General features: G+C 39.7%; 1 protein-coding gene across 2 annotated transcripts in view; it reads right to left on the reverse strand.

The window, feature by feature from the left end:
- Nln (neurolysin) overlaps positions 1–27,481 on the reverse strand; it is a 108,018-nt gene that overhangs the window by 68,010 nt on the left and 12,527 nt on the right. For both annotated transcript variants that reach the window (XM_027951604.2, XM_071612556.1), the window contains exon 2: positions 389–648. In XM_027951604.2, the coding sequence (XP_027807405.2) occupies positions 389–648 (260 nt within the window). The remainder of the gene's footprint in view (positions 1–388; positions 649–27,481) is intronic.

Consider the following 27,481-nt stretch of genomic DNA (forward strand, 5'->3'; position numbering starts at 1 on the left):
CCTTTCCTCAGCCACTCAAGTTGCTCAGATTATAAGCATGTTCTACCATGGCTGGCTTAAAGTATGGAACTTAAAAGTTTTGATATTTATTGTCAAAATGGTGTCCAGAAAACAGTGTAATAAGAGTGCACAGTTTATAGCATTTTTGCCAACATAATAAAATGTATAAATCTTAGGCAATTTAATTTTTGTTTGTTTTTTTAATTTTAAAATTTTATTTATTTTGCGTTTTGTATATTTTCTTAGGCAATTTAATTCTAAGCAACCAACCATTCTATACAACCAATCTCTCATAAAACTAGAAATCTGACTGCCAAAACTGAAAGCATAAAATGGTTTTAGATGTACACAAAAAGGAAATACAGATATGTTTGTTCATCCTACCCACCTATGTACTTCACTTCTACGTCCGCCAGCACCTGTAAACAGTTCTCATAAGTTACTTCTTCCACGTTGAGCATTCCAACAGCATCATACACCTGTTTGGTCTGTACAATGAGTTCCTCAGTTCTTGTTTTAATTTGCTCTGGTGAAAGATCCCATCTTAAAACATTTCTGCCAGCTGCAGTATAGGAAGACACTGTCTGAAGGGAAGATGTCACTTCTCTTCCTAATGTCATTCTGAGTAAAATCCTGGAACCACCAACTCTAAAAAGAATCAGAAAAAGAACAGAGATAAGTTATTTCAAATGTGTACTATAAAATTAAAGTTAAATCAGAGATATTTTTTAGAAAACAGATCACATTCTCTGAGATGAACACATATGCACGAAACTAAATGCTCTGGTGTTTTTATTTTTTGCATAATTATAGTTTTAATGGAATTCACACTGTCCAAACACTGAATTGCTTATGCAATGAAATCATAGAAAAATAAAATTAGGTATCAGGGACATGATAACTGTCCTCTATAAATTAAGCTAAGTCTTAACTTTGCTAATTTCTACCTACTATATGTATAGACTCAAAAAAATTTTGCAGGTTTAGCAAGTAATCATTTGAGAAATTCTGTTTTTTATACTGAATACCAAATTTTTCTCAAAATTTTACATAAATAATTTTGAATTTACATTATTTTATGTAATTAATTATTAATTTACATTAATAATGATTTGAATTTATTTGTGGAAAATAATCTCTGGTATAGCTATTAATTATAAAAGAAAAATCTATTATTAAGAATAATGATACTTTAAAACACTATAATATTAACATTAAACAACAATAATAATATTGGTGCTGTGAGTTTATCTTTCTCACCACCCCCTTTCTCTCCATTACCCCTGCAATCCCCGCTTACTTCAGAGCTTATAAATACACAAATAAAAATATAAGTGTGTATTTAGGTACTGTTTGAAATGCTTTTCAGGTAGGTCCTACTCAGTCACTCAGTCCTTCAACAGCCTCATGAGTTTTATACTGTAGTTATTCTTGTTTTACTGAAGAGAAAATTAAAATAGTCGTCAACCTAAGACCACACAGCTAGTGAGTGGTAGGGTGGGAGCTAGGATTAAAACCGGGCAGTACAGATCTGGAACCCACACTCTTACCATACTAAACTTCATTCCTCCTATTTTGTAAGACGTAACAACAACTTTATGGGGGTAAGAAGAGCATTATTCCCTTTCTAACAGATGAGGCAGTTGAGACTCAGAGAAGCTAAGTAACTTTTTAAAGGTCATTTGCCCAAAGACTATTTCTGAATATGTACTATACGTTGTCACTGTGACAAGCACTGAAGATAAAATGACAAACTGGCTGAGACGCTGCTACTTTAATTCAGCAGAAGAGACAAATGGATTAATATGCTCTTTTGAGATAAGTGCTATGATGGGGTAAGTAGAGGGAACTCTGAAAGTTCACAGCAGGCATCCATTCTGGTCTTGGGATGGGGAGAGGGTGTTAAGGAAGATTTTCTAGAAGGAGCAATGAATGAGATCTGAACACTGTGTAGGAACGATCCAAAGGGCAAAGGCTGTAAGGAGACAGAAGGCTGAAAAGGTAAATAGGGGTTAGCAAATGAGGAGCTTTAGGAATCACTGAATCATTTATCCTTGTTTTCTGATTTTGGTTTGTTTTTATTTTCTTGCAGTGCTGGGGATTGAACCCAGGGCTTCACACATGCTAGGCAAGCAGTCTAGCACTGAGCTACATTCCCAGCTAAATCTCCAGCCTTTTCTTATTCTGAAAGCCAGGACTGGGACAGGAGAGCCATTTCAAGGTTTTAATCAGGTGAGAGATAATAATAAGGTTTGCCTTTTAGAGAAGTAACTCGAATTATAATGAACTAAAAGATGTGTAAAAGGTCATTCCAGAGAAAAGTTGTCAATGTATTTGGGGCATATGATTAAGGGATACTAAACTAGGAAATAGGGGGATCTGGAGTAATTAAAAAGATATTCAGAAGGCAAAGTAAATATGACTTGGTAAACATCCATTATGGATGTAAGCGGGCAGAGAGAGAGAGTAAAGGATAATGTCCAGGTTTCTGTCCAGCTTAATGGATGGGCTGGTGGTACTGCTTACTGGTATAGGGAACACAGAAGGAAGAGGCAGATTTTCTTTTTCTTTCTTTTTTGGTACTAGGAATTAAATCCAGGTTGCTTAACTACTGATGCACATCCCCAGCCCTTTTTAAAATGTTTTATTTTGAGACAGGGTCTTGCTAAGTCTTTAGGGCCTTGCTAAATTCCTGAGGTTGGTTTCGAACTTTCAGTCTTCCTACCTCAGTCTTCCAAGTCGCTGGGACTATTGGCAGGAAGAGGTGCCTTTAAAGGGGAAAAAGGATAAAATCAGTTTTGAATATGAAAAGTCCGAAGTGTTTATAGCCCGTGTAAATGGAATTCACTAATTGTATATGGTAGTTGTACCTACAGAGGCGGTTGAACAGACCCGAGGGAACTGGCAGAAGGAGAAGAGAAAAACATCTGGGGTCTTAGTATAATCAATGAGGCAGGCAGAAGGGAGACTGGTTAAGATGGGTTCTAGGAAGTTGTGAAAAGGAAGCAGTGAAGAAAGGGAGGACATACACTCAGCACCTGACACTGTGCAGGTGGGAGGAGGACCCCATTCTCAGCGGAAGACAGCAACAGGGAAGTCCCTGGTGACTCTGGTCAGAGCATCATTAGTAGAGTGGCAGGAACACAAGTCAGATTACCACTGAGGACTGGGAAGGTGGCAAGAGCTGAAGAGAGTGGTCGTAAGCAATAATCTCCAGATGTGGCTGTGAAAATAAGGAGAGCTAAAGCAGCATAGCTGGAAGGGGCTGGAGGCACAAAAGGAGGGTGTCTTTCCTGTCTTAAAACAGGAAATACTATCTTCAGCTGTCTCTTTTATGCGAAACATTACTGGTTGATGCTTGAAGACTATTTTCTCACTATGTTTTCATCTCTTCAATCATCAGTTGAGTTATATACTAACTAAGGATGAAGTTAGGTACTAAGGATGTATTAACTAATTAAATGTGTGAAAAATAGGGATCTGTTGTTTCGGGGATGGATAAAAAGTTTTAGAAATACTTTTAAAAATGTATTTACTGGGGCTGGGATTGTGGCTCAGCAGTAGAGCACTCACCTAGCATGCATGAGGCACTGGGTTCGATCCCCAGCACCATATAAAAATAAAATAAAGGTATTGTGTTCACCTACAACTGAAAAATAATGTTAAATTTTTTTTTTTTTTTGGGACTGGGATTGGGGCTCAGCAGTAGAGTGCTCGCCTTGCACGGGCAGGACCTGGGTTTGATCCTCAGCACCACATAAAAATAAAGGCATTGTGTTGTGTCCATCTACACCTAAAAAATAAACATTAAAAAAAAATTTTTAAATGTAGTTACAAAAAGTCAATTAAAAAAATTGCCATTATAGCTGGGTGCAGTGGCACATGCCTGTAATACTAGCAGTTTGGGAGGCTGAGGCAGGAGGATCATGAGTTGAAAGCCAGCCTCAGCAACAACGAGGTGCTAAGCAATTCAGTGAGACCCTGTCTCTAGATAAAATACAAAACAGGGTTGGGGATATGGCTCAGTGGTCAAGTGCCCCTGAGTTCAATCCCTGGTATCAAAAAACCAAAAGGAACAATAATAACAACAACAACAAAACAAACAAACAAAAGCCCTTTGCCGTTGTAAAAAACTGGGAAAAACTCATGAAGACTCAGAAGGCTTCTAAACTCAGGTTACTTCTGTGCACCTTTAAAATTCTTGTTCTACACTTAAGAAATTGAACCTGGAAATTAAGGATGATGCATTTTAGGTGTAGTTTTTGCAAGGACAGTGAAATGTCAATTCAAGTCATGCATATGTAACAAAAAGACCTTGGTCTTAGATCAAAACATCCAGGAACATACACTTGTGTTTTAAGTTTGAATATAATATTTAAGGAAATTATTTTTTCTATTATTCTACTTAAAACCATTTTTTTCAATTAATTATTAAAAGACATATGGAGAGCCAAGATTCCCACAGAAGCAGGAAGAAATGGGATATAAAAATAGGCAGAGTCAGGCATGGTGGCATATGCCTATAATCCTAGAGACTTGGGAGGTTGAAGGCAGGAGGATCACAAGTTTGAGGTAAGCCTGGACAATTTAGATACTGTCTCAAAAAAAATGAAAAGAACTAGATGTGTAGCTCAGTGGTAAAGTAACTCAGTGTCACCAAAAAAAAAAAAAAAAGAGAGAGAGAGAGAAAGAAAAAAGAAACCACACAGACACACAGGCAGAGCAATTTGTGTTAGGAAGATTCTCATCTCAATAACATTAATGAAATGGGTCAAACAGGAATAGTTAGATGATAATAAAAATGTGAGATATTTAAAAATCTCATAATATTTTGGATATTTCCAGCAATAAGGTAACATCCAGAGTATTTTCTTGGAAGTAGATGGTTGATATAAACAAGTTGAAGTGTACAAGGAACTGAGAGTCTACTTTGAACAAATTGTCTAATGAACACTGGAGTCAGCAAATGATGGTTGGCCTGCCTGGGAATAGATTTTTTTTTGGGGGGGGAGGGAGGATAAGGGGATTGAACTCAGGGGCACTTGGCCACTGAGCCACATTCTCAGCTCTATTTTGTATTTTATTTAGAGACACTGTCTCACTGAGTTGCTTAGCACCTTGCTTTTGCTCAGCCTGGCTTTGAACTTGTGATCCTCCTCCCTCAACCTCCCGAGCTGCTGGGATTACAGGTGGTGCCCAGCTGGCCGGGGAATAGAAAGGAAGACTGAACCAGGAACTAAAGTTTTTGAAGGGAGAGGAACCAAACCATAGTTGGAAGAGGTTATCATGTGTGATACATAGAATGGTGAAACCAGACTGACTCAAAGGTGTTCTGTTTTTTGTGATGCTGGGGACTGAACCCAGGGCCTTGCATGTGCACTCTACCACAGAGCTACATCTCCAGCCCACACAAAGGTGTTTTATACAGTGGTGGAGGTACTGATCTAGGAGCACCACTGAAGGTGGAGGTGTCAGCTAGGGAGCAGAGATGTTGATGGTTCCTCCTAATTTTGTGGTATAGGGTATAGAGAACAGATGGATGTAGTGGAAACATTTTCTTTATGGTTGAGTGGATTTTACCAAAGGTCAAGGGGGAAAGGAAGATCTAGGGCAGAACATAAAAAAGTAGATTTTATCTATCCTGGGAAAGGGCTCCAGAAAAAAAAAACAATGGAGAAGTGTAGATTGTAGGAGATGGTTAGATATACACTGTTGTCTAGCCATTCATCTCTTTTCCCTATCTAATTACACTTTCCTCCCAATACTAATGCACCCTCCCCACCACCACATGGTCCATGTTCTTTGAAGGAGGCTGTCTTTAAATCTCTTGCTTGGAATGCTATGAGGGAGGACTCAGTCCCTCTGATAGCAGTTGAGTAAGCTTGTGTCCTGGGTTGCGGTTGGCAGCCATCCTAAAGGAAGAAGTGGAATCTGATTTACGATGATATAAACACTGTGAATAGTAGAATAAAGGAAGGAAACTAAATATTTAATGACATCACTGAGTCCCTGGATCAACTCACTCTGAAGCCTGACCTAGAGCCAGACTTTCCAGTTGTGTGAGTCAATAAATCCCCTCTATTGTTTAAGTCAGTGTGAATGTGGTTTTATATTTTTGAATTTATATAGAATCCTAACTAATAAAGGAATAAAAAGTAATAGAGGAATAAGCATGGAGGGGAAAACCCTACTACAGATATCAGAGTACAGAAATGAAGGATAACTGGGTCTTACATTCTTTTTTTTTTTTTTAATTTTTTTTAGTTGTAAATGGATCTTTTATTTTATTTATTTATTTATGTGGTGCTGAGGATTAAACACAGGGCCTTACATGTGCCAGGCAAGTGCTCTACCACGAGCCACAACTCCAGCCTCAGGGTCTTACATTCTTGAGCTAACCAAAAACGTAAAGTTCAGGGTATGAAGTTGACTGAAAATTTCTAAAATAATCATTCCTTCAACTTCTCCTAGATATACAGAACCAAGGCCTCTAAGACAGTGTCAACTATGACCATGACTAACTGTGTATCCAAAGAAGTTCTAGCACAGATGATAAAGTTGGCCCTTGGGTTATGGGGTTGTATGAACACCAAGTGGAAGAATAGTATCTAAAACACAGGACTTCTGCTCTCTTTGTCAATTCTCTTAGAACAGAACAATGACTATAGACAAAATTTGATTATTGCTCAATAGCTTTGAAATGAAATTACTTCAACACAGGTTGTGTGAGTGGTGCTGGGGTGTGGCAGTGGGCAGCTGGGCTTTTGAGGGCTCAGCAACCAAGTGGCTCAGAGCCCAGAGTCTGAATGTCCCTGCCCAAAAGGCAGAGTGGCCCCCTGTCTGTCCAGGAAGTGGTAGACAGTCCTGCCATTCTGCCTCATGTCCTGGAGCTCCAGCATGGAGCTATCTCCCAGTGCTTGACTGCCCCTCCCCCAACACAGGAGAAACTCAACACTTGCAGCTGGTAGCCTTTACTGGTATATGGTGAGGACAGAAATGGAACTAACAGTAGCACTTCAGCAGAAAGACATAAGGTTGTTTTTACTGGTAAATTTGCATCTGCTCAAACTATAAACTCTGCAAATTTTGCTTTCAAATAAAGTGATGAGAACCTCATGTTTGTCCCTGGACAAGCTACACCCACTAGGCAAATCCTGAGAAATATCCTGATTAAAAAATGAGCCTGGAGCTGGGGTTGTAGCTCAGGGGTGGAGCACTCACCTAACACGTGTGGGGCTCCAGGATCGATCCTCAGCACCAAATAAAAATAAATAAATAAAATGAAAGTATTGTGTCCAACTACAACTAAAAAATAAACATTAAAAAAAAAAATGAGCCTGCTACAAAAACACACAAAATAAAAAACAAAAACAAAACAAACTGCGTCAAGCATTTTGCTAGTACGATGACCTCCATAGGTTTTCAGTTATTTCCTGACATTGAGCGAAAGGTTGAGTGTTTGGTCCTAGCAAGTCTGATTTTTAACTCAGTTAAGCAGAAAGATGTCAGTACCTCAACTAGCTGAGCAGACATGTCCCTACAGAGTGTCCATGCAACTAATGAAAAATGACCACTTCCTTAATGTATTATTCTTTCCCGAAGGTAGAAGGCCAAAGAGAAACAAACAAAATAGTGAAATCATGATGTCACAGGTTGACAGAACACATTAAAATTTCTTTCTTAATAATCTCTTACCTTCTGGGTTTCTATCTTAATTTCTTTCAGAATTTATAATTCTTGTTACAAAAGGCAGGAAATGGAGTCAGGAGGATTCCTGTACTTCTAACTAAATATCTGAGCTATTGAGTATTTTCTCTCTGCATTATCTCTGCTTTTCATCTTTTATCTTCACTTAATTGAGTATCCCTGCTCTTCTCCTTTGTTATGTTTCCAATGTTTTCAGTGCTGGTACATAGATCTCTTTTCCTTAGGTGCCTTTGCAGGTCTAGAGACCTGCAGCCAGGTGGGGGGCAGTGCATTTGTAGCCATTCTGTCAACTGTGCTTGTATTTTTGAGAATCTGAAGAAGACTTTTCATTGATTTTTCTTTTCAACTGAGAGCCTCAAAAGTTGAAGGCAAGCAACACAGCATGACCTTGTCTTTCTTATAGGAGTTATTATGCACAATTATTTGAAAACGAAAATCCAGATGAATCACAGATTCTTACTGCCTAATTAAACACTAGTGCTTTTTCTTTTACAAATTTTAGGCTCTTTTATGTCTGTCTGGGCAACATCTTCTTCATTGTCTTCTGTATATTTAAAGCACTTTAAAAAATATAACCCTGTGAAATTTCTAACCAAGAAATAATATTGTACTGGACTTGGCGGGTGGGGGCATTTGTGAGGACTGTAATCTAAATCCAAAAAACAAATAAAGTGCTTTTGGTAAAGGAAGAAAGCTGTATAGAATTTGACAGAGATCACCAGGTTGCAGAATTTCATTTGGACCAACTAGATTGCCACAGTTATTCTGAGTTAATTATTGTCTTGAAACTTTTGAAAAACATTTTGTGGAAATGTACTTTCGGAAATGTTTTGACTTACTGGATTCATTTTATTTTGAAGTATAGGTTAAAGCCTTCCTCTTCATCCCACTAAGGTTTCTGAGCCACTGTAGTTCACCCAGAATTAAGCTTCTATCATTTTACATCTGTGCCATTCATCTTGGATATTTAAATTATTGTCATCTATCTGTTAAGTTAGTTTGTCTTGTACTTTAAATGAAAGCCGGATTTTCTCAAGCACTATTGCTATTGCATATTTCTTTTTCTCAAAGATCCCCACTCCATTACAGCGAGCAGACAACTGATGGTCATTATATATGTGAAGCAAGATAGAATTGATTTGGCTAAAATATCACAGAAATAGCATCTTTCTTCACCCTCAAAAATAAACATTCATACAAGAAACTGTGCTTTACCAGAGCCAGGAGGACACCGAAACCCTATTATGTAAAATGTCACAACTTCCATGTCCTTACGATTTACTTTTTTCCTGTTCCTTTCTGATAGTGTTGCTGTGTTATACTACATGGTTTATGTGTTACTTCCTGAAATTTGTCCCAATTCTTTGGAATACTTGGCAAATATTCCTAGTATTTGCTTTGGAACTAATGTTTTTCTCCAGGCTGCCACTGAGGTCTGCATTCATTTGTACCCTCCCACAGTCTGGAATTCTTGTACATATCTATTTTCAATGATTTCTTTTTCATCAGAAATATTCCCCTCTAATCTTGATTCTTACTGTTTACCAGGTTGTCTTATAACCTTACAGGGCTTACAGGGCTCCTTTATTTGATTTCTCCAGTACGGAAGCTCAGCCCTGCACCTGAGGCTGACCTGTTCCTTAGGCACTTAGCACATGTTTTGCTTGAAGCCTTGAGCCACACAGTGCCTTGTCCATTGGATCTGTGCTGTCCAATACAATAGCCCCATGTGGTTATTTAAATCTAAATAAAGAGTAAATAAAATGAAAACTTAATTCCTCAGTTACATTGGGCACATTTCAAATTTTCCACAGCCTCTTGTGGTAAGTGGCTACCATACTGAACAGCATTCACTAGAACACCTCACTCCTGTAATCCCACCTGATGGTGCATGTGTGCCAAGCAGCCTTTCCTGTGCTATCCCAGGTGCCCTTTCTCCTTCCAAATATAAAACATATCCCTAAGTGCCTTCTTTGGAAGGAAGAAGGGCAGGGAAAGAGAACTCATTTGCTGAGGTGCCCTCTGTGTCAGGTGGTGTGGAAACCTTTGCTTAATCCTTATCACACTGAAAAGATAGTATGAATAAGCATTGTTTTCAGGACCACAAAGTGGTAGAAACAACTTTCAGGAGTGGGGTCAAAAGTGACATGATTAGAAAATAAAAATGAGTTTTTTTCTATGAAGTCATTTAAATTTTATGCCCTTAATTTTACAAATTAATCTTATGTACGAATTAATTGTGCCTAACAAGATAGAGAATCAAGTTAGAAAATTTTACTTAAAAAGTCCTTGTACTAGGTCTTCAGCATAACAAATACACGTGAATTTACTGCTTTCTCTTTGCTCTTAAAATCCTTTCAAGCCATGCTTCCTGTCCCTGTCCCAAGTGTACAGTGCTGCCTGCTGGTGAGCCTCTATTTCACAGTCCCAGTCTCTTAGGCAAACGTTCCTACATCCTCCACCTCCTCACAAGGCACTGCATTCTCCACTTTGTCTAAATTGAAAGCTGGTGCTATAGTTTGGATCTTAAAGTCTTCCAAAGAACCATTTGCTAGACTTAGTCCCTGGTCCATGTTGCTCTTGGAAGGTGAGGCCTTGTAGAAAGAAATTAGGTCACTGGGGAGTGCCGCAGTCTGGCTGGGCACAATCAGGAGCCACTTGTCAAAAGAAACGAACTTTATTTTTAGAACCACACATGCCAAACAAAACAGCTCCTCAGGAAAAACCCTCAGAGCCCCTACTGCCACCACCGGCTTCCCACAAGCCTCTCCCTCAACCACAAGCCTCTCCACCTCCCCCCATCCTCCTGCTCTTGAGGCCGATTGGCTGGGTCGTGTGGGCGGAGCCAAAAAAGTCCCCCAATGAGCAGCTCCGTGGTCTGAAAGGGCAGGGAAACAGCCCAATGAGCATCACCGCAGAGGAGCCAATCAGCTAGATGTTGCTGGGGCCGCTGTGAGCCAATCATCAGCCGGCAGCTGGAAGTTTGCTGGCAGCTGGAAGTTTGCTGGGGCCCCTTCGGCTGTGGCTCTCAACAGGGGAGTATGCCCTCAGAAGGGTACTTGGACCCTAACTCTTCCCACCCACCCTTCTCTCTCTCTCTCTCTTTTTTTTTTTTTGCTTTCTGGTGGCCATGAGAGGAGCAGATCTCTTCTGCCATGCATTGCTGCCATAGACCCAAAGCAACAGGGGCCAAGGGATTATGGAATAAAATGTCTGAAACTACAAGTCAAAAATAAACCATTCCCCCTATAAGAGTGCTTATCTCAGGTATTTTGTCACAGTAACAGAAGCTGACTAAAACACTTAGGTTCCTAAAGAATGCACTGCTACCCCCTACCCTGGGAAGTGTGCACATTCCTCCAAGCTCTTCATGAGACCAGGCTTTGACATGGGATAAACCTTCTCCTAAATCCTCAAGAGGATATCTAGATTATTACTGCACTACATTCTAATCTTATGAGGCTGCTGCCTTCCTGCTTGAGTGTCCTCTCTCTCTGTTGCTGTCATTATCTGACCTCTTTGACCTTTTCTCAAATTTCTTAAAGACTTACCCATACAGCCTTCTCCATCTTAAGCTCCAGAGTCATCCTGGCAAATTCTCCAGGTAGATAATGAGTCACACCATTTCCTTAACTTCTGTTTCTTGACCTGCTTCACTCCAGGAACCTTCAGTTTATTCTTCTTACCACCACTTGGAAAATGCCCCTCACAGACACCAGATTGCCCACAACTGCTGAGACCCACAGCCGAGTTGGAATGGCCCCTGGCATTTTGCCAGAAGTAATGGTTGAGAGGCAAGCCATTAAGATGATGCTGGATTGATTCAATTGTATATTAGACCTTTACTGTCCGGTAATAGGATGGCTCTTGCTGCATCGGGCGCCCGCTACTTTGGAGTTCCCGTAGGGTTCCGAGAGTGAGTGCGCATGCAGCTCGGGGGGAGGGAGTTCCGGTTGGTGTGGTGTGTTCCTGGAGGAGCCACGTGGGTGGCGTTGGAGAGAGGTTCCCGGGGAGCATGTGTGGAGTGTGCTGGTAGAGTTTGGAAATAAAGTTTGTTCCTGCTTGAGTGGCTCGTGATTTGTGCCCAGCCAGACTGTGGCATTTGGGATGCTGAGAGCCACAGGCAAGTCGGAATGGCCCCTGGCATTTTGCCAGAAGTAATGGTTGAGAGGCGAGCCATTAAGATGATGCTAAGGTCTGCACCTGTGTCCAGTAGCCCATTAAATTCATGTCCTTGAATATTTAGTTTTAGCATTGGGCGAGAATCTAAATTTAAAGAAAGCATAGCCCAATCTACACCTGTGGAGCCTAATCCCCTGGAACCTCTTTCTATACTACGGCTGGAAAATTTATCATGTAGGCTGGGTATTATTAATAACTGTGCTATTCTATCTCCTGGTGAAATTATTGATATACCCCTTGGAGAACTGGCTATAATTTTTATTTCACCTTCATAATTGGGATCAATTACCCCAGGACTTATCATAAGTCCTTTTAGAGTAGAAGAACTCTGTCCCAATAATAAGCCTACTATTCCTTGGGGAAGAGGCCCTTTTACCCCTGTGGGAATGATTTGAACTCCCATCTCTGGAGTTAGTACTGCTCTGGCAGAGGCACAGATGTCCAACCCTGTGCTCCCTCTGGTTTGTCTGATGAGGGATCTAATGGATAATGTGTCCTGGGGACTACCCTGATGGTGTTGCTGGGTTCCTCCACTGCCCCGTATATTTGTGGTTGTGGACCCCGGAGCATTGGGCCCCCCTGTCCGTTTTTTGGCAATGGAGCCCGATGCTTTTCTCCACGATATCGTGGGTAAACACCTGTTCCTTGTCCATTTTTTGATAACGGAGAACCCTCTATGGTGGTTTAAGAACGGCATTCATTAGCCCAATGTCTCCCTCTACGGCATCGTGGGCAAATACCCGGTATTCTACTCCTTTGATACCTAGCTTTGTTAAACCCTCCTCCTATGGGGCAACTCCTTTTAAAATGTCCTGTTTGTTCACAATTGTAGTATGTTTTTGGCCTTGCATCTAAAGCCTGTTGTACTGCGGCTGCCAAGACTTGCCCTTGTTCATTAATGTCTCTACATAATTTAATATATGTGTTTAAATCTCCATGTTTCCATGGTCTAATGGCCTCCTTGCACCATCTGTTCGCTTGCTCAAAGGCTAGCTGTTTAATTAATGGCATTGCTTGCTCTGTATCCCCAAAAACTCTGGTAGCTGTTTGAATAAGCCTATCTACAAATTCAGCGTAAGGTTCATTAGCTCCTTGTATTACCTTAGATAATTGACCTTGTAAATCTCCATGTCCTTGTAAAGTCTTCCATACCCTAACTGCATCTGCAGCAATTTGTGAGTATATAGCAGGATCATATGCAATTTGTTGCAGCTGACCCTCATAAGGTCCTTTTCCTAACAACATATCTAGATTTCTCTGAGGATAACCAGCTTCTGCATTTCGCCTGGCTGTCTCCGTGCAAAATTCCTCATTGGCAACCTTCCATAACAGGTATTGACCTCCATTTAGCACAGCTTTACACATACTAGTCCAATCTGCTGGCGTCATGTTCAAGTTAGTAATGGATTCGACCAAGCTTACAATGAAGGGTGCTTGAGGACTATAGGTTGTTACAGCCTCTTTTAGCTGCTTCACTGTTTTGAAATCTAAAACATGGTGATTTCGCTGCCCTCCTGACGCCTAAAATACAGGGCATGCTAATCTTTGAGGTCCTGTCTCAGGATCCCATCTATGAACTACAGGGGTTGAGGGCCACTCAGCATATGTTGTCTCCATAGGTGGAGCTGTTGGTTGGACACTTACGCCCTCTGGTGATAGAAAGGTGTTAGTAGCAACCTTCTGTTGTAACTTCTCTCCAGATAGCCCCTCCTTCTCTAAACTTTTTTTCCCTAACTCGAGAGATTTCCTCTTTTACTTCATTTAAAATGTCTTCTCCTAGACTTAGCAAACAAGATTGTACCAACGTCCATAATGGTATTGTGCCAATTGGCAGAGTTCCTGGGCTTTCCTTTTGTATCTTTTTAAAATCTTCACCATGATGGTTCCATTGTGATATATTTAACAACCCCTCTTTAATGAACCATGGGCTATACCTTTGTATCGTCTTAACGTATGCCCTAACTGTTCTTGATTTTACTGAGATGCCTCCTTCCTCTAGCACTTTACTTAATGCCCCTTCGGTTTGGTTCTTATTAATTTTTAATTCCATATTTCCGTAACAAAGATACCACTCACTAAGATAATGCAAAACAAAACCGAGACAAAATGAAACAAAAATGGAACAAAAATTCATTATATCAGCCTTTCTATCCTTCTGAAATGTCCATTCATTCTTTATCCCTATCTGTTCCTCAGATGCAAATAGTTTTTCCTCAGATGTGAGTGGTTTTTCTTCCGTCCCACCCATCTCCAGGGACTGGCAACTTAAAACAAAAGCGAAACAAAACGAAAGAAGAATCTTTAAATGGTCACCCATCCTCTTGCACTGCCCTCAGGAGCGAGCAGTTAACCTTATCACTTACCCTCAGGCGTTCCCCGCATGGGCCACCAAATGCCGCAGTCTGGCTGGGCACAAATCACGAGCCACTCAAGCAGGAACAAACTTTATTTCCGAATTCCACCAGCACACTCCACACACGCTCCCGGGAACCTCTCTCCAACGCCACCCACGTGGCTCCTCCAGGAACACACCACACCAACCACTCCCTCCCCCCGGGGCTGCGTGCGCACTCACTCTCGGAACCCTGCGAGAACTCAACGGGAACTCCAAAGTAGCGGGCGCCCCATGCAGCAAGAGCCATCCTATTACCGGACAGTAAAGGTCTAACATACAATTGAATCAATCCAGCATCATCTTAATGGCTCGCCTCTTAACCATTACTTCTGGCAAAATGCCAGGGGCCATTCCGACTCGGCTATGGCTCTCAGCACACAACCTTCTATCTTTTCAGCATGCACTAATGTACTGCCATGATTTTTATGTCTATTTCCCTTAGACCTTCAGTTGTTTTATCCTTCAACTTTATCACCTTAACAGGCTTTTCCTATAACACTGCCCTTGGACCTGGGTGACTGTTACACTATAATGGGCTCCACTTGGATGCTCCTGCATCTGCACTCAACTCAAGAAAGCTAAAGGGACAAGCCCATGCAAATCCTGCCACCCTCATCAAGCAACTATGCTTCGTGTACCCAGGACTTGCTTGAATGGCTCCTAGAATCTGTGTGAACCTCTTCCCTGGGTTTGTTCTCCTAGAGTGAACTGCATCCTTGGTGTGTACACATCTTGGATTGAGGGGTCATTAGTATGAAAGAGTGTGGCTGAAACCTGAACATACACATGGTGGCATGGGTATGCATGTGAGGTCCCCAAGGTACAAGAGGAGGTGAAGGGACAAGGGATGGGCTTCCAATCATACTCTCTCCCCAGGTTGCACGAATGTTAGAAATAAGCCTCAGTTATCATCTGGACCGTCTTTCACTAAAACACCAATTGCTCTGTCTCTACTGATTCTGCTATTTCACCTTAAAACCCTGCCCACAACCATTTTAACTAGCCACCTTCTCTATTCTTACATCTAGGTTACTAAACAGAGCTATAAGAGCTTTTATCATTGTGTCTAATTTGAGTTGAAGTCTAAAGGTGTATTCATTCATAAAGATCTGCATCTCATTCCTCATACTAGTTACTTTCAACCATAGCCAGCCTCCCAAAATTTCTCCTCTTGAGTTGCTAACCCTGTTGCCTGTATTACCAAGGCCATCAGATAAAATTCCCCCACATGCCACCGTGAACACTGCTGGATCTGTTTCATCCCTTTCTTTTTACTCCTCATTAGTATAAGAAGCACCAAGTCTAAAGCCAGTTTCCTGTTCTGTGTTTGGGTCCCATCTGATCTCTTCCAGGATTTATCACTCCATGAAATATCACCTCTCTATGCAAAAACCTCAAAGTCTCATTTGTACTACAGGTTCTTAACTTTCATCAGTTAAATAAAACAAAACAAAATCTCCTCTGATCCTGGGTACCCCTCTAGACACCACTCCCTATTTCTCCCTTTCCCTTCATCTCGGTGATTTTTTTACAGTAGTCCATCTGTATGTCCTTCACTCCTCAATCTGACCTCATAAAAGGTACCCACTCTACTACAGAAAACTGACATTCTTTAGTCTATACTTGTCTTGACTTTTTGTGATTTGACTCCACTTTTAATTTTAGGTCTCTTGACTCTTCCTTCATAATTTCCACCATCTGCTGGCTTTGTTGCTATTTGTTTTAGCCCCTTCCTTGGGATCCCTTAGCATTCCTCAGGATTTGGTCAGATGGCTTGTTGTCTTTTTTTCACTTTGCACACTTCCTGTTTTACTTGTTGCTATTCATGGCTAAAGGTTTCCACATCTCTACCTCCAGTACAAATCTTCTGAGTTCCAGATCCACAGATCTACCTGCTGGATAGCTCTACTTTGTCACCTCAAATTCAGTATGTTTAAAATTAAAGACAACTTGCTTTTCACCCAAACCAAAACCATCCTCTTCCTTTATTCCTTGTCTCAGTGAAGATCACCAGTATGTACTCTTTTGTCCAAGCCAGAAACCTAGGAAACCTTCTTTCTGGACACCTTCCAATCTATAGTCCATACTGCCTGCACAGTAATTTTCCTAAAATGTAGGTCTGATTGTGGTACTCCCTTTCAATGGCATGCTTCCTTAAGCTTGGCTTAACCTACAAGGTCCATCTCAATTTGTCCCTAACTATGTACCTCATTGGCTTTCTCAAGCCAGACTTCAAGTCTATGCCCTCAAGTCTATGCTCCACTTATGGTGACTTACATTACACCTCCCTCAAACTTTTAATCTCTCTTCAGGTCTTTGCATATTATCCCCTCCACCTGGACCACTGGTCTTTTTTTTCCCTCACTTGAAGATCAACATCTCTTGTCTCTTATCTTTTAGATCTCTGTTGGGACTTCACATTCTCCAGGAAGCCTTATTGGATCATCTCAGGTTGTTTTTGGAGTTCTTCCCTTGTGCTACTATGATACTACCTACAGTTCCTTATACACAATGACCAAAGCACATGCAATGCTGAACAGTATTCACCTATTTACTTGTTGGTGTTGCAGACAGATCTTAAGCAGAGACCAGGTCTTAGTGCTATTTACAGACCCTGAACCTGGCATCATTTGTGACATATGTATATTTTAACTGTGATGAATATACAAAAAAAAATGTACTTCAGCTTATTAGTTTAGTACTTTTCTCCTATTATTTACATCTCCAATATGAAAATAGTTCCATCTGAGAGTGTTCAGCTTCCACAGGGCATTATATAAAACCCTGATCTGTAGTTAGTGAGGATGATGCAAGTTAGAGATGATGGCATACACTGGACACTTCAGCATCCTGAATTTTGTTCACGACTTCACTTCTGAGTAGACTGCTGCAATGCAGATTCCAATTCAGGAGCAGTGCTCAACAGTTACTGAGTCCTCCAGTGTGGTTAATTATAGCCCCCAGCAAGGGTAAGCATCTGGTACTTGAGTCACTAGTGTTACAACAATGGACCTTTTCATTTAAGAACCTTTTAATCTGGTTCAGGACTGAACTATTCGATAAACAGAATGTTCTAGAATTAAATGCCTTCGCATAAATCAACTTTTACTGGTAAACACACTCATATCTTTAGCCAAAATTCTTACTTTTTTTTAATTGGTTCTTTTTAGTTACACATGACAGTGGCAAAATTGTAACTTTTGATATTCTTTATAGACTGTGAAGAATTAATATCCAGAGAAGACTTTTAGTTTGGTGTTGTAGTCAGCATTACATTGCCGTAACCAAAAGATCTGACAAGAACAACAGGAGGAAAAGCTTATTTTGGCTCATAGTTTCAGAAGTTCAATCTGAGCTGCTCAGAACATGGCAACCAGGAAGTAGAGAGAGCTCTGCTCACCAGGAACTAAATTACAAACCCCAAAGGCACACCCCCAGTGACCTACTTCCTCCAGCCACATCCTACCTGCCTATAGTTACCATCCAGTTAATCCATGCAGTGGATCAATACACTGATTAGGTTATGACTCTTATTTCAGCTCTAATCTTTTTTGTATTATCTAACATATGAGCTTTTAGGGAACACCTCACATCTATACCACAACACTTTGTTTCTAAGTTAATAGGAAATGTAATTAGGTATGATAAATGTACCCATGCTCACCACCTTTCTAGTAGTTTTAAAGAAAGATGCATATACCCCAATCTATGGCATTTGACTTTCATACCCTCCAAATTCACTGTCTCCACTTCTTGCATGTTACCAATTCTTCCACACTTTTCCACTAAAGTGTTCTGAACAAATCCACTTTCCTCTTTCCTGATTCTACTTTCACCTTTCCTTTCTTTAAAACTTATTAATTTATTTTTCTCATGCTAGGGATCAAAGCCAGGGCCCTGCACATGTTGGCAAAGTACTCTACCACTGAGCTCCACCTCCAGCCCCTCTTCCACTTTTTGAACATCTCTTCTTAGTCTCCTCTGCTTGCTTCTCTTCCTGTATTCACCTGTAAAAGTTGGTGTCTGCCATGATTCTGCACTTGGTTTCTCTTTCCATTTTACTTGTTCATCCTTAGAGACATCTTCTCCTCCCAAGGCTTCAATGACCACCTATGATCATCTATAAAAAACTATGGCCTCCACCCAGATCTCTAGATGGAGTTAACAGACCCATAGACATCTCAAATGCAAATGTTCCAAGTTTGATCCTTCTCATGAATTTCTAAATTCAGTTTGCCACTCTCCAGCAAACTCTCCAGTTAAGGTTGGAGTGACCTACTTCCTCAGTAGGAATGATATACTAATGTGTGATCAGTTTCTAGCTGATCACACATGAGTATATCATTATCAACTTTAACATTTTAAAGAGGTTATGAATGGGCCAGACACTATGCTAAGACCTTACGTGCATTTTATTTAATCCTGCCAATAAGCCAAAATATAGGTATGATTGACCCAATTTTACTGGGCATAGAGAAATAAAGTAACTTGCTTAAGGTCCAAAGCAGGTGTGGAGCTAAGATTCAAACTCAGCCCTACTCTGGAGTCCACATCCTTGTCTATGCTCTATTGATGTTACAAGTGCATCCCAGAAAAGGAAAACATCAAAATTCTTGCCAATTGCTCCTCCCTCATTTTCCAGCTTGCTTTTAAATGGGGGAGAGAATAAGGCAAGTTAAAGCATACATATTTAATATCACTTGTCTGATTTGTTATTTATACCACTCCCTAAGGGATTGCTGCAAAGGTTGTGGAGGAGTGGTGCTCCACCTTAGCCTTCACCCTGCTCTGAAAAACAGGCTGTGTAGGCTTGGGCAGCTTTTAGTCACCCAAAGAGTAAAACAACTCAAACTGGGACTACTTGGATGGTTGCCCTATGCACTAAGATCTCATTCTTTTCCAGAGCCCTTTAATTAATTGCTCTTAGGTAATCAATAAACCATTTGAAAACGTATACTCCCAGAAAGCAGCAAACTCTTAAAGTATTCAAGCAAACAAATAATCCATATTTCTTACTGATGAAATTCAGCAGAGGCACTCTAAGGAAATTTTGTAGGCATAAATGCTGGTCCTTTATTTCCTTGTGATTCCTCAGGTAAAAGATATTGACTTGCTCTCATCATCTGGAATTATGCCAACAATGTACACTATATTACTAAAATAAAATTTAAAAGCTCATTATACAAGGATTTCCCATGAACTAAATCAGAAACCCATCATTCCTTCAACAACTATTTATTGAGATAATAAAGATGAACAGGACACAGTTACTGTCTTTTAGAAGCTTATAGGCTTGAGAAAAAGAAATCCAGAAAGAGACCTTTTAGAATAACAGGTAATAAATTCTATCCAAATAAAGTGATGGCAATGTAGTATCTCTTTTTGGAGAATCCAAGAAAGACTTCAGTGAGGATGTGACTTCCAAGCTGGCTGAGTCTTTCAGGACAGCTGTGTGAGGGATGGTGAGGGATATGTGGATTTAAAGGGGTGTGAAGGCTAAAATAGGTTAGAATTTGTGTATATTCTCAGTTATTTTCACAATGAAGCTGATGATGGAAACTAAAATCCTTTAATAGGGTTGGACATTTCTGTAACACAATGGATTAAGATGATGGACAGCTTGGGGCTTAAAGATGGTACTTATTATTGGTAGGGGCTAAATCTTGCAAGAAATTCTGAAGCCATTCTTATCCACAATTATGAGGTTTTTCTCTTTCATTTTACACACACACCCTCAGAACTTGGTTTGCCTTTTTTTGGGGGGGTGGGATGGGGGAGGTGGGTTTCCTGGGGATTAAACCCAGGACTATACCCTCAGTTCTTTTATTTTCAAACAGCCCTAGTCAGAGGTTTATTTAGGAAGGTAGATACATTCAAGGGATTATGCAGGCTTTCTTGAGACTGAGAAGCAGCCCTGACTTGGGCTGAGGGTCCAATATGTATAGAAGGGCTGTATCAGGGGCCTGACTGGAGTTGGATCAGGGTGGATCTGCACAATTTTGCACCAGTCTCAGTCCTTTTTAAATTTTATCTTGATACAGGGTCTTACTAAGTTCCTCAGGCTGGACTCAAACTTGCAATCCTCCTGACTCAGGCTCCTAAGTACTAGGATTACAGGCACTGGCATTGTACTTTTAGTTCAACCAGCATTTGTGGAAGGGTTTCTAAGTATATTCTAGGAAATGTTACACTGGCTGCTTCTAACTGAAAATTCCTTAAGATTGATGTTTTAGGATCTACATGTCAAATCAGCTACTATACATAATCCACACTAAAAGATTTAAAAAAATAAATGAATCTTTCTTAAAAATCATTTTGGCCTTCTTATCTATAAGGGAAAAAACATGCTTATGAATTAAGCCCCAATACAGTGCCTGGTACTCAGTATTTGTTGAATGAATTAACTCTGTGTGAATGCTGAACTTGTTATCAGGACTCAGGCAAGTCAAGGCTTGGTTGGAGATATTTTAGCACGACTGACTGATCTGCTCCCGAGGGTGGAGGAAGAATGGTGACATTTTCCTTCTAATTCTACAAGAATGTAAGCTCCCATGTATTAGCCATCTTTGTATTTCTTGGTAAATGCAGAAGACTGTGTTTCAGCACACAGCATATGTATTGACTGCTGGCTCAGTGAGTACAGAAGAGAAATGAAAAATATATTTGTCTGTCCTAGAATGACTACTGAGTTCAGTCCAAGACACCAGAAATCAGGCAAATGATGAAGCAATCAAAAGAAGGTACTGAAACACAAGGGTTGCTGAAGAAAAGCAATTACGTGAGGAATGTACATAAGGATGCTTTGAGTCACAAATAATCTACAGAAATCTAGTGCATGTGGCAAAGCCCTACGATTCTGCTGCTCTTGCTTCCACCTGCTGGTATAGTTAAGTAATTTTTTAGATTGGGCAAAAATTGTTCAGCAGTACTAGGAAAAAACAAAACTGTGAAACACTGCGCTTTCAAAGTCCTCTTGCCACAGTGACATAGTACACTTCTAAAACAGCATTCACAAAAAAAGTACACCATGAAATCAGCTACAAATATTTTGAGCACAGAGAAGAATTAACCTAAATGGGGAGACGTTCTGACCTTTACTGTGAGTAATCTCTAGTGTCTGATAAAGTAAAAAAAAAATTACTGATTTTCTTTCCTTTCAGTCTCTTGTATTAATGAAAATAGTTTGTAAATTTGATGACTATAATTGACCATTGCAACTTGTAGTCCAATCTTAATCTTTGTTAGTGAAATAAACCATTTATTTTGAAAATGGTGCCACACACACTCTTTGATGCCCACAGCTTCCTCTATCATGTATACTACATGTACATGCGAAGACATGTATGTACATGAGACACAATACACAAAGGCTCCCCTAGGAATGAACAATGGTTTATTTATTTATTTTTTAATTTTATTTTTTAGTTGTAGTTGGACACAATACCTTTATTTTATTCATTTATTTTTATGTGGTTTTATGTGGTGCTGAGGATCTAACCCAGGGTCTTGCACGTGCAAGGCGAGCGCTCTACTGCTGAGCCACAACCCCAGCCCAAACAATGGTTTATTTTTAACCCTTTCTAAAAACATGATCCATTTTAAAAAGAAAGTAATTTTATTTTTAGATTTTCTAATGTAACAGAAAAGTTCTTGTTTCCAAATTTCAATGAAAAACAAAATGAAAAGGGACTTTTCAAAATGTCTTTTCCAAGAAATATGAATAAAAACAAAAAAACCCTGAGAAACTGCGTAAGGTCTTCTGAAGTACCATGTGACACTAAAAATACGACAATTACTTGTCTCTTAACAAAGAGAACTTTTAGAAAATGTTCACAATACAAAGTAGAAAGAATGAAACAGAAAACCTCAGGTTCTAAAAAATAAGTAACAGAAAGTGATATTCTAACGTTCTCCTAATTATGTAGATGACACAATTGACTTAACAATTACAGGTTCTAGATACATTATTACAAATAACCATGAAAAGATTTCTGTTCTCAAATCCTATAAGTAGCTTTCCCCACAGTGTGAGGAAAATCTGCTTCACAAATGAAGACCTCCTCAATAATTCATCAGTAAAGGGCTGCCCACACACATGAAAAACCACAACTCCAAAAGGCATTCCACTTTTATTTTTCTCTAGAAGCATGAATAAATTGCTTTGGTACATTTAATTGATGTTTGGGGCATACTCTTCAGAATTAAAATCCTTAGTAAATTACTCAGAAGAGACTCTCCTCTTTCAGTACATTATTTAATACTTTGGCTTTTTTTTTTTTTGTCTTCCATGTATACATATTTTGTTGTGTGAATGATGATGCCTAAATCCTCCTCTGGAGCCTGGCTAACAACTATGTGCTTTTCTTTTTAAGATTGGTTCAACTGCTAATACACGTACATACATGTGTAATGATATTATGATTGTTTTTTGAAAAAATACTTTATCACTTACAGCTATATACTGAAGTACTTATGAGTACACTAATAAAGTGGTAGATATATATTTCACAATAATTGAGAGGAAGCAGTGTAAGAAAAAAGATTTGCCATGAATTGACAACTGTGAAGCATGGTGATAGGAAGGTTTATTAGTAAATTGTGTTTATGATTGAAAATTTACATAATAAAGTTTTAGAAATGTATTTAATAACTGTTCATGTATCAATCTCTAGTTGCTCAATTCAGAACTGTGGTCTGAAAAACATATGAACTCTAAATTAAAACTCCCATGTTGACAAGCACCTTAAAAGGGATAATACATGGGGAAAACCCCAAGGGGAAAGTAGAGCACAAGAAAAAACATATTTGACAAGCAAATGAGGACTCATAAATTCACGACTGGAAGGCATCTTAGCAACCTTCTAGTTCAAATCTGTTACCTAGGATAAGTCCAGTGATGTCAAGTTACTTAACACAGGCCAGACTTAAGCATTTTACTTAACTGCAGGTATAGCCAACATTATATAAGAAGTAAATTGTTACAGAACATTCAGTTTCTAGTGTATCTAAAATTTGAGGTTGGCAATCCAAGTGTGGTAATCAAATGGCTGGCGGCTAGTTCATTTTGTTGCTACATAAGCCTGTTTCACTGCTGCTTGGCCACTGACAATCATATTACCACTGCCATTAACAAAAACAACAAGCCAGGGGCGGTGGTGCACCCCTGCAATCCCAGTGGCTCAGGAGGCTGAACAGGAAGATCATGAGTTCAAAGCCAGCCTTAGCAATAGCAAGGTGCTAAGCAAATCAGTGAGGCTCTGCCTCTAAATAAATACAAAACAGGGCTGGGGATGTGGCTCAATGGTGGAGTGCCCCTGAGTTCAATTCCCAACCCCCCAACCCCCCCCCCCCCATAACAATAACAATGTTAAACATTTATGTAGCAGGTACTATTCTAGATGCTTTATATATAGTGACTCATTTAATCTCTCCAAGGACATTAACACAGATCCTATTATTATCCCCATTTTTGGAGATGATAAAACTGAGGCACAGAGGTTAAATAACTTACTCAAGGTCATACAGCTAGAAATGACCAGTATCCCAGGCATTCTTGTTTCCAAGTTAGTGTTGTTAAATACTGTACTATATGTCCATTTACACTATCACTTTTGCAATTCTATCATTCCTTTAAACTGTCCATAGCTATTAACCTTACACATAATCAGTGGCTGCTTCATTTCTTTATTCTTTCTTGTCCTTGAGAGACAGGCAGAGATATAATCAGAGATCTCAACCTTTGTGTTGTTATGGTAAGCCCTGCCATGTCCTGATTCTCCGGCTGATTTGGCACAGAAAACCTCAGAAGCTACTGTCATTACTATGTGAATATACAATCAATAATCAACATGAGAAATGAAAATAATGATGACAATTTGTATACCTATAGTATGTGTAGACACTGGCAAATTTTACTTTAAGATGATAACAATGACCTAAAATTCTTTGACAGCTTATATATCAAAAGCCTACTCTTTAAAGCCTGAAAGAGCTCCCTCACTAATAAAAGATAAAAGGTAGCCTTTAAAACATTTTCTAACAAGGATGAAAGATGACTAATTACCAACCTTAGCTCCTTTAGATTTAGAAAACACACTGAAACCAAAGTAAAGTGCCTACATACATATAATACAAAACCATTTACTTATGAAGTGCATATTATGTCCGTGCACTGTGCTAAGTAATTTCTATCCATTATCTTATTTACTTTTCACCCTACAAAGAAACTGAGGTAGAGAAAGGCTGAGTTAATCATCCTGAAGTCACACTGCTAAGTAAGCAGGAGATGTGGGCTGCGAACTAGGCAATCTCATCTCTGAGTCTCAAATTTTATCTATTTACTAAGCTGCCTCCTTCAACCTAAAAATGTTGTTATTTTGTATAAACCAAGCTTTTGGTTCCCAAGAGAATAACAGAATTGTTGGATTGCAGATCTATTCTGATCATACTTCCTACAGCAGCCCCAATATGACTTGGTGGAAGAGTGAGGGTGGGAAGAGAGGGAGAGTCTAAGATGACAACCAAGTTTCTGCTTTGCAATGACCTAAGCAATAATGCCAATCACCAACTGGGAGGATTCAAGACTGCAGGACAGAATGTTTCCTTCTTTTTCTTTTTTTTGGGGGGGCGGGGCAGGGGAGGTGAGAGGCCCAGGGAAAAGAGAAGTTTTACATGCATTCAATTTGAGATGCATTTAGTTGTGATGCCAATGAGATATTCAAGTAGAGATTTGCAGCACACACCTGGAGCTCAGAAGAAAACAGCAAGCACAGATCAAGTTGCTAAAGATGATAAAGAAGTCAAGGAACCTACCAGTTAGGACAGCAGAGAAGCTCATTAGAATTCATTTAGCAAATACTTATCAATCCTTTATGCATAGCAGACACAGATGATAACAATATACTGTTGTAGATGCAACAAAGGAGTTAAATACGAAATGTTATGTTGAATAAAGGAAAAGAAACTCAGGCTGGGGACTCAGACAAAGCTTTGGAGAGGGTGTGAACAGGAATTCTCCTGGAAAGGATGGGGTAGAGTGGTGGAGAAACAGGAGAGCAAACCTGGAAGAGTGAATACCATTGGTAAGAATCTATCTCCAATCAGTGGGCATATCAATGTTCTGGATATTACAACCAATTTGGAATTTAGGAGTGCGAATTGAAGAGAGATGAGGCTAGGGATGCTGACAGGTAAGATTCTGTGGGGTCTTTAAATGTCATGGACAGTTTGCACTTCATTATGTAGGCAAAAGGAAGCCTTTGGTGAGAGGCCAAGGTCTATAGTTTACCAAGGTGCTCTGGTAGTAGCAGACATTGTGAAAGGTTGATTTTGGGGGGCAAAGGAGACTGGATAGGAGGTTATAGTGATCCAGATGAACAGTAAAAATTTAAAAAGTGGTAGCAGGAGTCAAAAAGAAAATAAGAGATTTGAGAAATATTCAAGAGGCAAAACTGGCAGAACTTTGTGAAAGACAGGACGTCACAGGTGGTGGCAAATTCACAGCAAATTCACAACTGGGTAATAGAATATGTGGGAGCAAGCAAAATCAGGTTTGGGAAAATGCTGCTAGGTAACCTTTAGATAGGATGATTTTTCAGTGCCTGTAAGATGTGCCAGGTGTTATGGTTTAGATCTGAGGCATCCCCCAAAAGCTCATATGTGAGACAATGTAAGAATGAGCAGGAGTAAAATGATCAGATTATGAGGCGGGGTAACCTAATCAGTGGATGAATCCACTGATACATATTAACTAGGTGGTAATTAGGTAGGTATAATGTGACTGGAGGAGGTAGGTCACTGGAGGCACATCCTTGGAGTAAGTATTTTGTCCCTGGTGTGCAGAACTCTCTCTGCTTCCTTACTGCCACATCCTGAGCTGCCTTCCTCCAGCACGTCCTTCTGCCATGATGATCTGCCTCACCTCAGACCTAGAGCCATGGAGTTGGCCGACCATGGACTGAATCTCTGAAAAGGTGAGCTAAAATAAACTTTCCCTAGTCTATGTTGTTCTTCTCAAGTCTTTTGGTCACAATGATACAAAAGTTGATTAAAACACCAGGGTTTAGACAGGTGGTGATTTGGCCACTGGATATATGAATCTGACCGGGAAACATAGATACAGATGTCTTCAGATGCACAATTCCTTGAATGGACTGGGACACCTAAGAAGAGCCTGTAGTAGCAGTGGAGAAGTATGGAAAAGTAGAGGAGGGAAATGACTGCACAGTAGCTGGGCTGAGGGAAGGTTTCAGACCGGACAGTGTGCAGAAGAGATTCAGTATAGGCTAAGGGAAAGGAGACTAAAAAGACACCTAGAGAAGAGGTTGAGAATAGCCATTTGAGAAAAACCAGCACTTCAGGAGCAGGTCTTAATGAAAAGGAAGCTTACAAGAAATTTGAAGAATGTTCAGAGGAAAGGAAAGTTAGGAATTTATCACTCTGAAAGTCAATAAAGAAGGTGGGGTCAGCCGTGTAAATGTTACATGGAGACAGGTAGAGTTGGAACTGGAAAGCGTCCACTGGATTTGGCTACTGAAACTGAAACGCAGTGTCATCTTATCACTGACTCTTTCCTCTCTTGTTTTCTGGCAGCCACTAATTCATACTGTTCATACTGAATTTGGAAACAACCCAAGGTTCGAAGTTTTTTCCTATATACTACTGTTATGTTATACTGCTCCTATATAGTGATTTGTTTAGCATAAATAAAACTTCAATTTTAATACTCTCCAGATTAGACTGATATTCTAGTTGAGTACATATCCTTGGGAACTATAATTTTTCATCTTTATTTGGACTTAGAGTCACCTGAAAGTGTTATTAGTAGATCATCTTTATCCTCCTCCTAGTCAACTGACAAAGCATCTGTAACCTTCTTTTTGTTGTTCTTGCTGTTGTTTTGATTTGGGGACTGAATGCAGAGCCTCATGCATGCTCCATTTGTGACTTTCAATATTATATGTAGTTAGTTGCTAATTATCCAGCGCTACTGTTTTAGTACTACTTTTTTCTACCTTGAATGGAAGAGAGAAAATAATCAATTACAACATAGTTACTTAATATCAAGCACTGTGTTGAGTTTTTTCAAACATGAATTCCTATAGTGTTAAAAAAATTATAGGAGATATTTAATGTTAACTCTATGTTAGGAGAGAAGAAACTGAGGCTTAACAATCCTATAAAGCATTTGAACCTGCC

Source organism: Marmota flaviventris, chromosome 5 (assembly GCF_047511675.1).
Source record: "Marmota flaviventris isolate mMarFla1 chromosome 5, mMarFla1.hap1, whole genome shotgun sequence".
NCBI classification, from domain to species: Eukaryota; Metazoa; Chordata; class Mammalia; order Rodentia; family Sciuridae; genus Marmota; species Marmota flaviventris.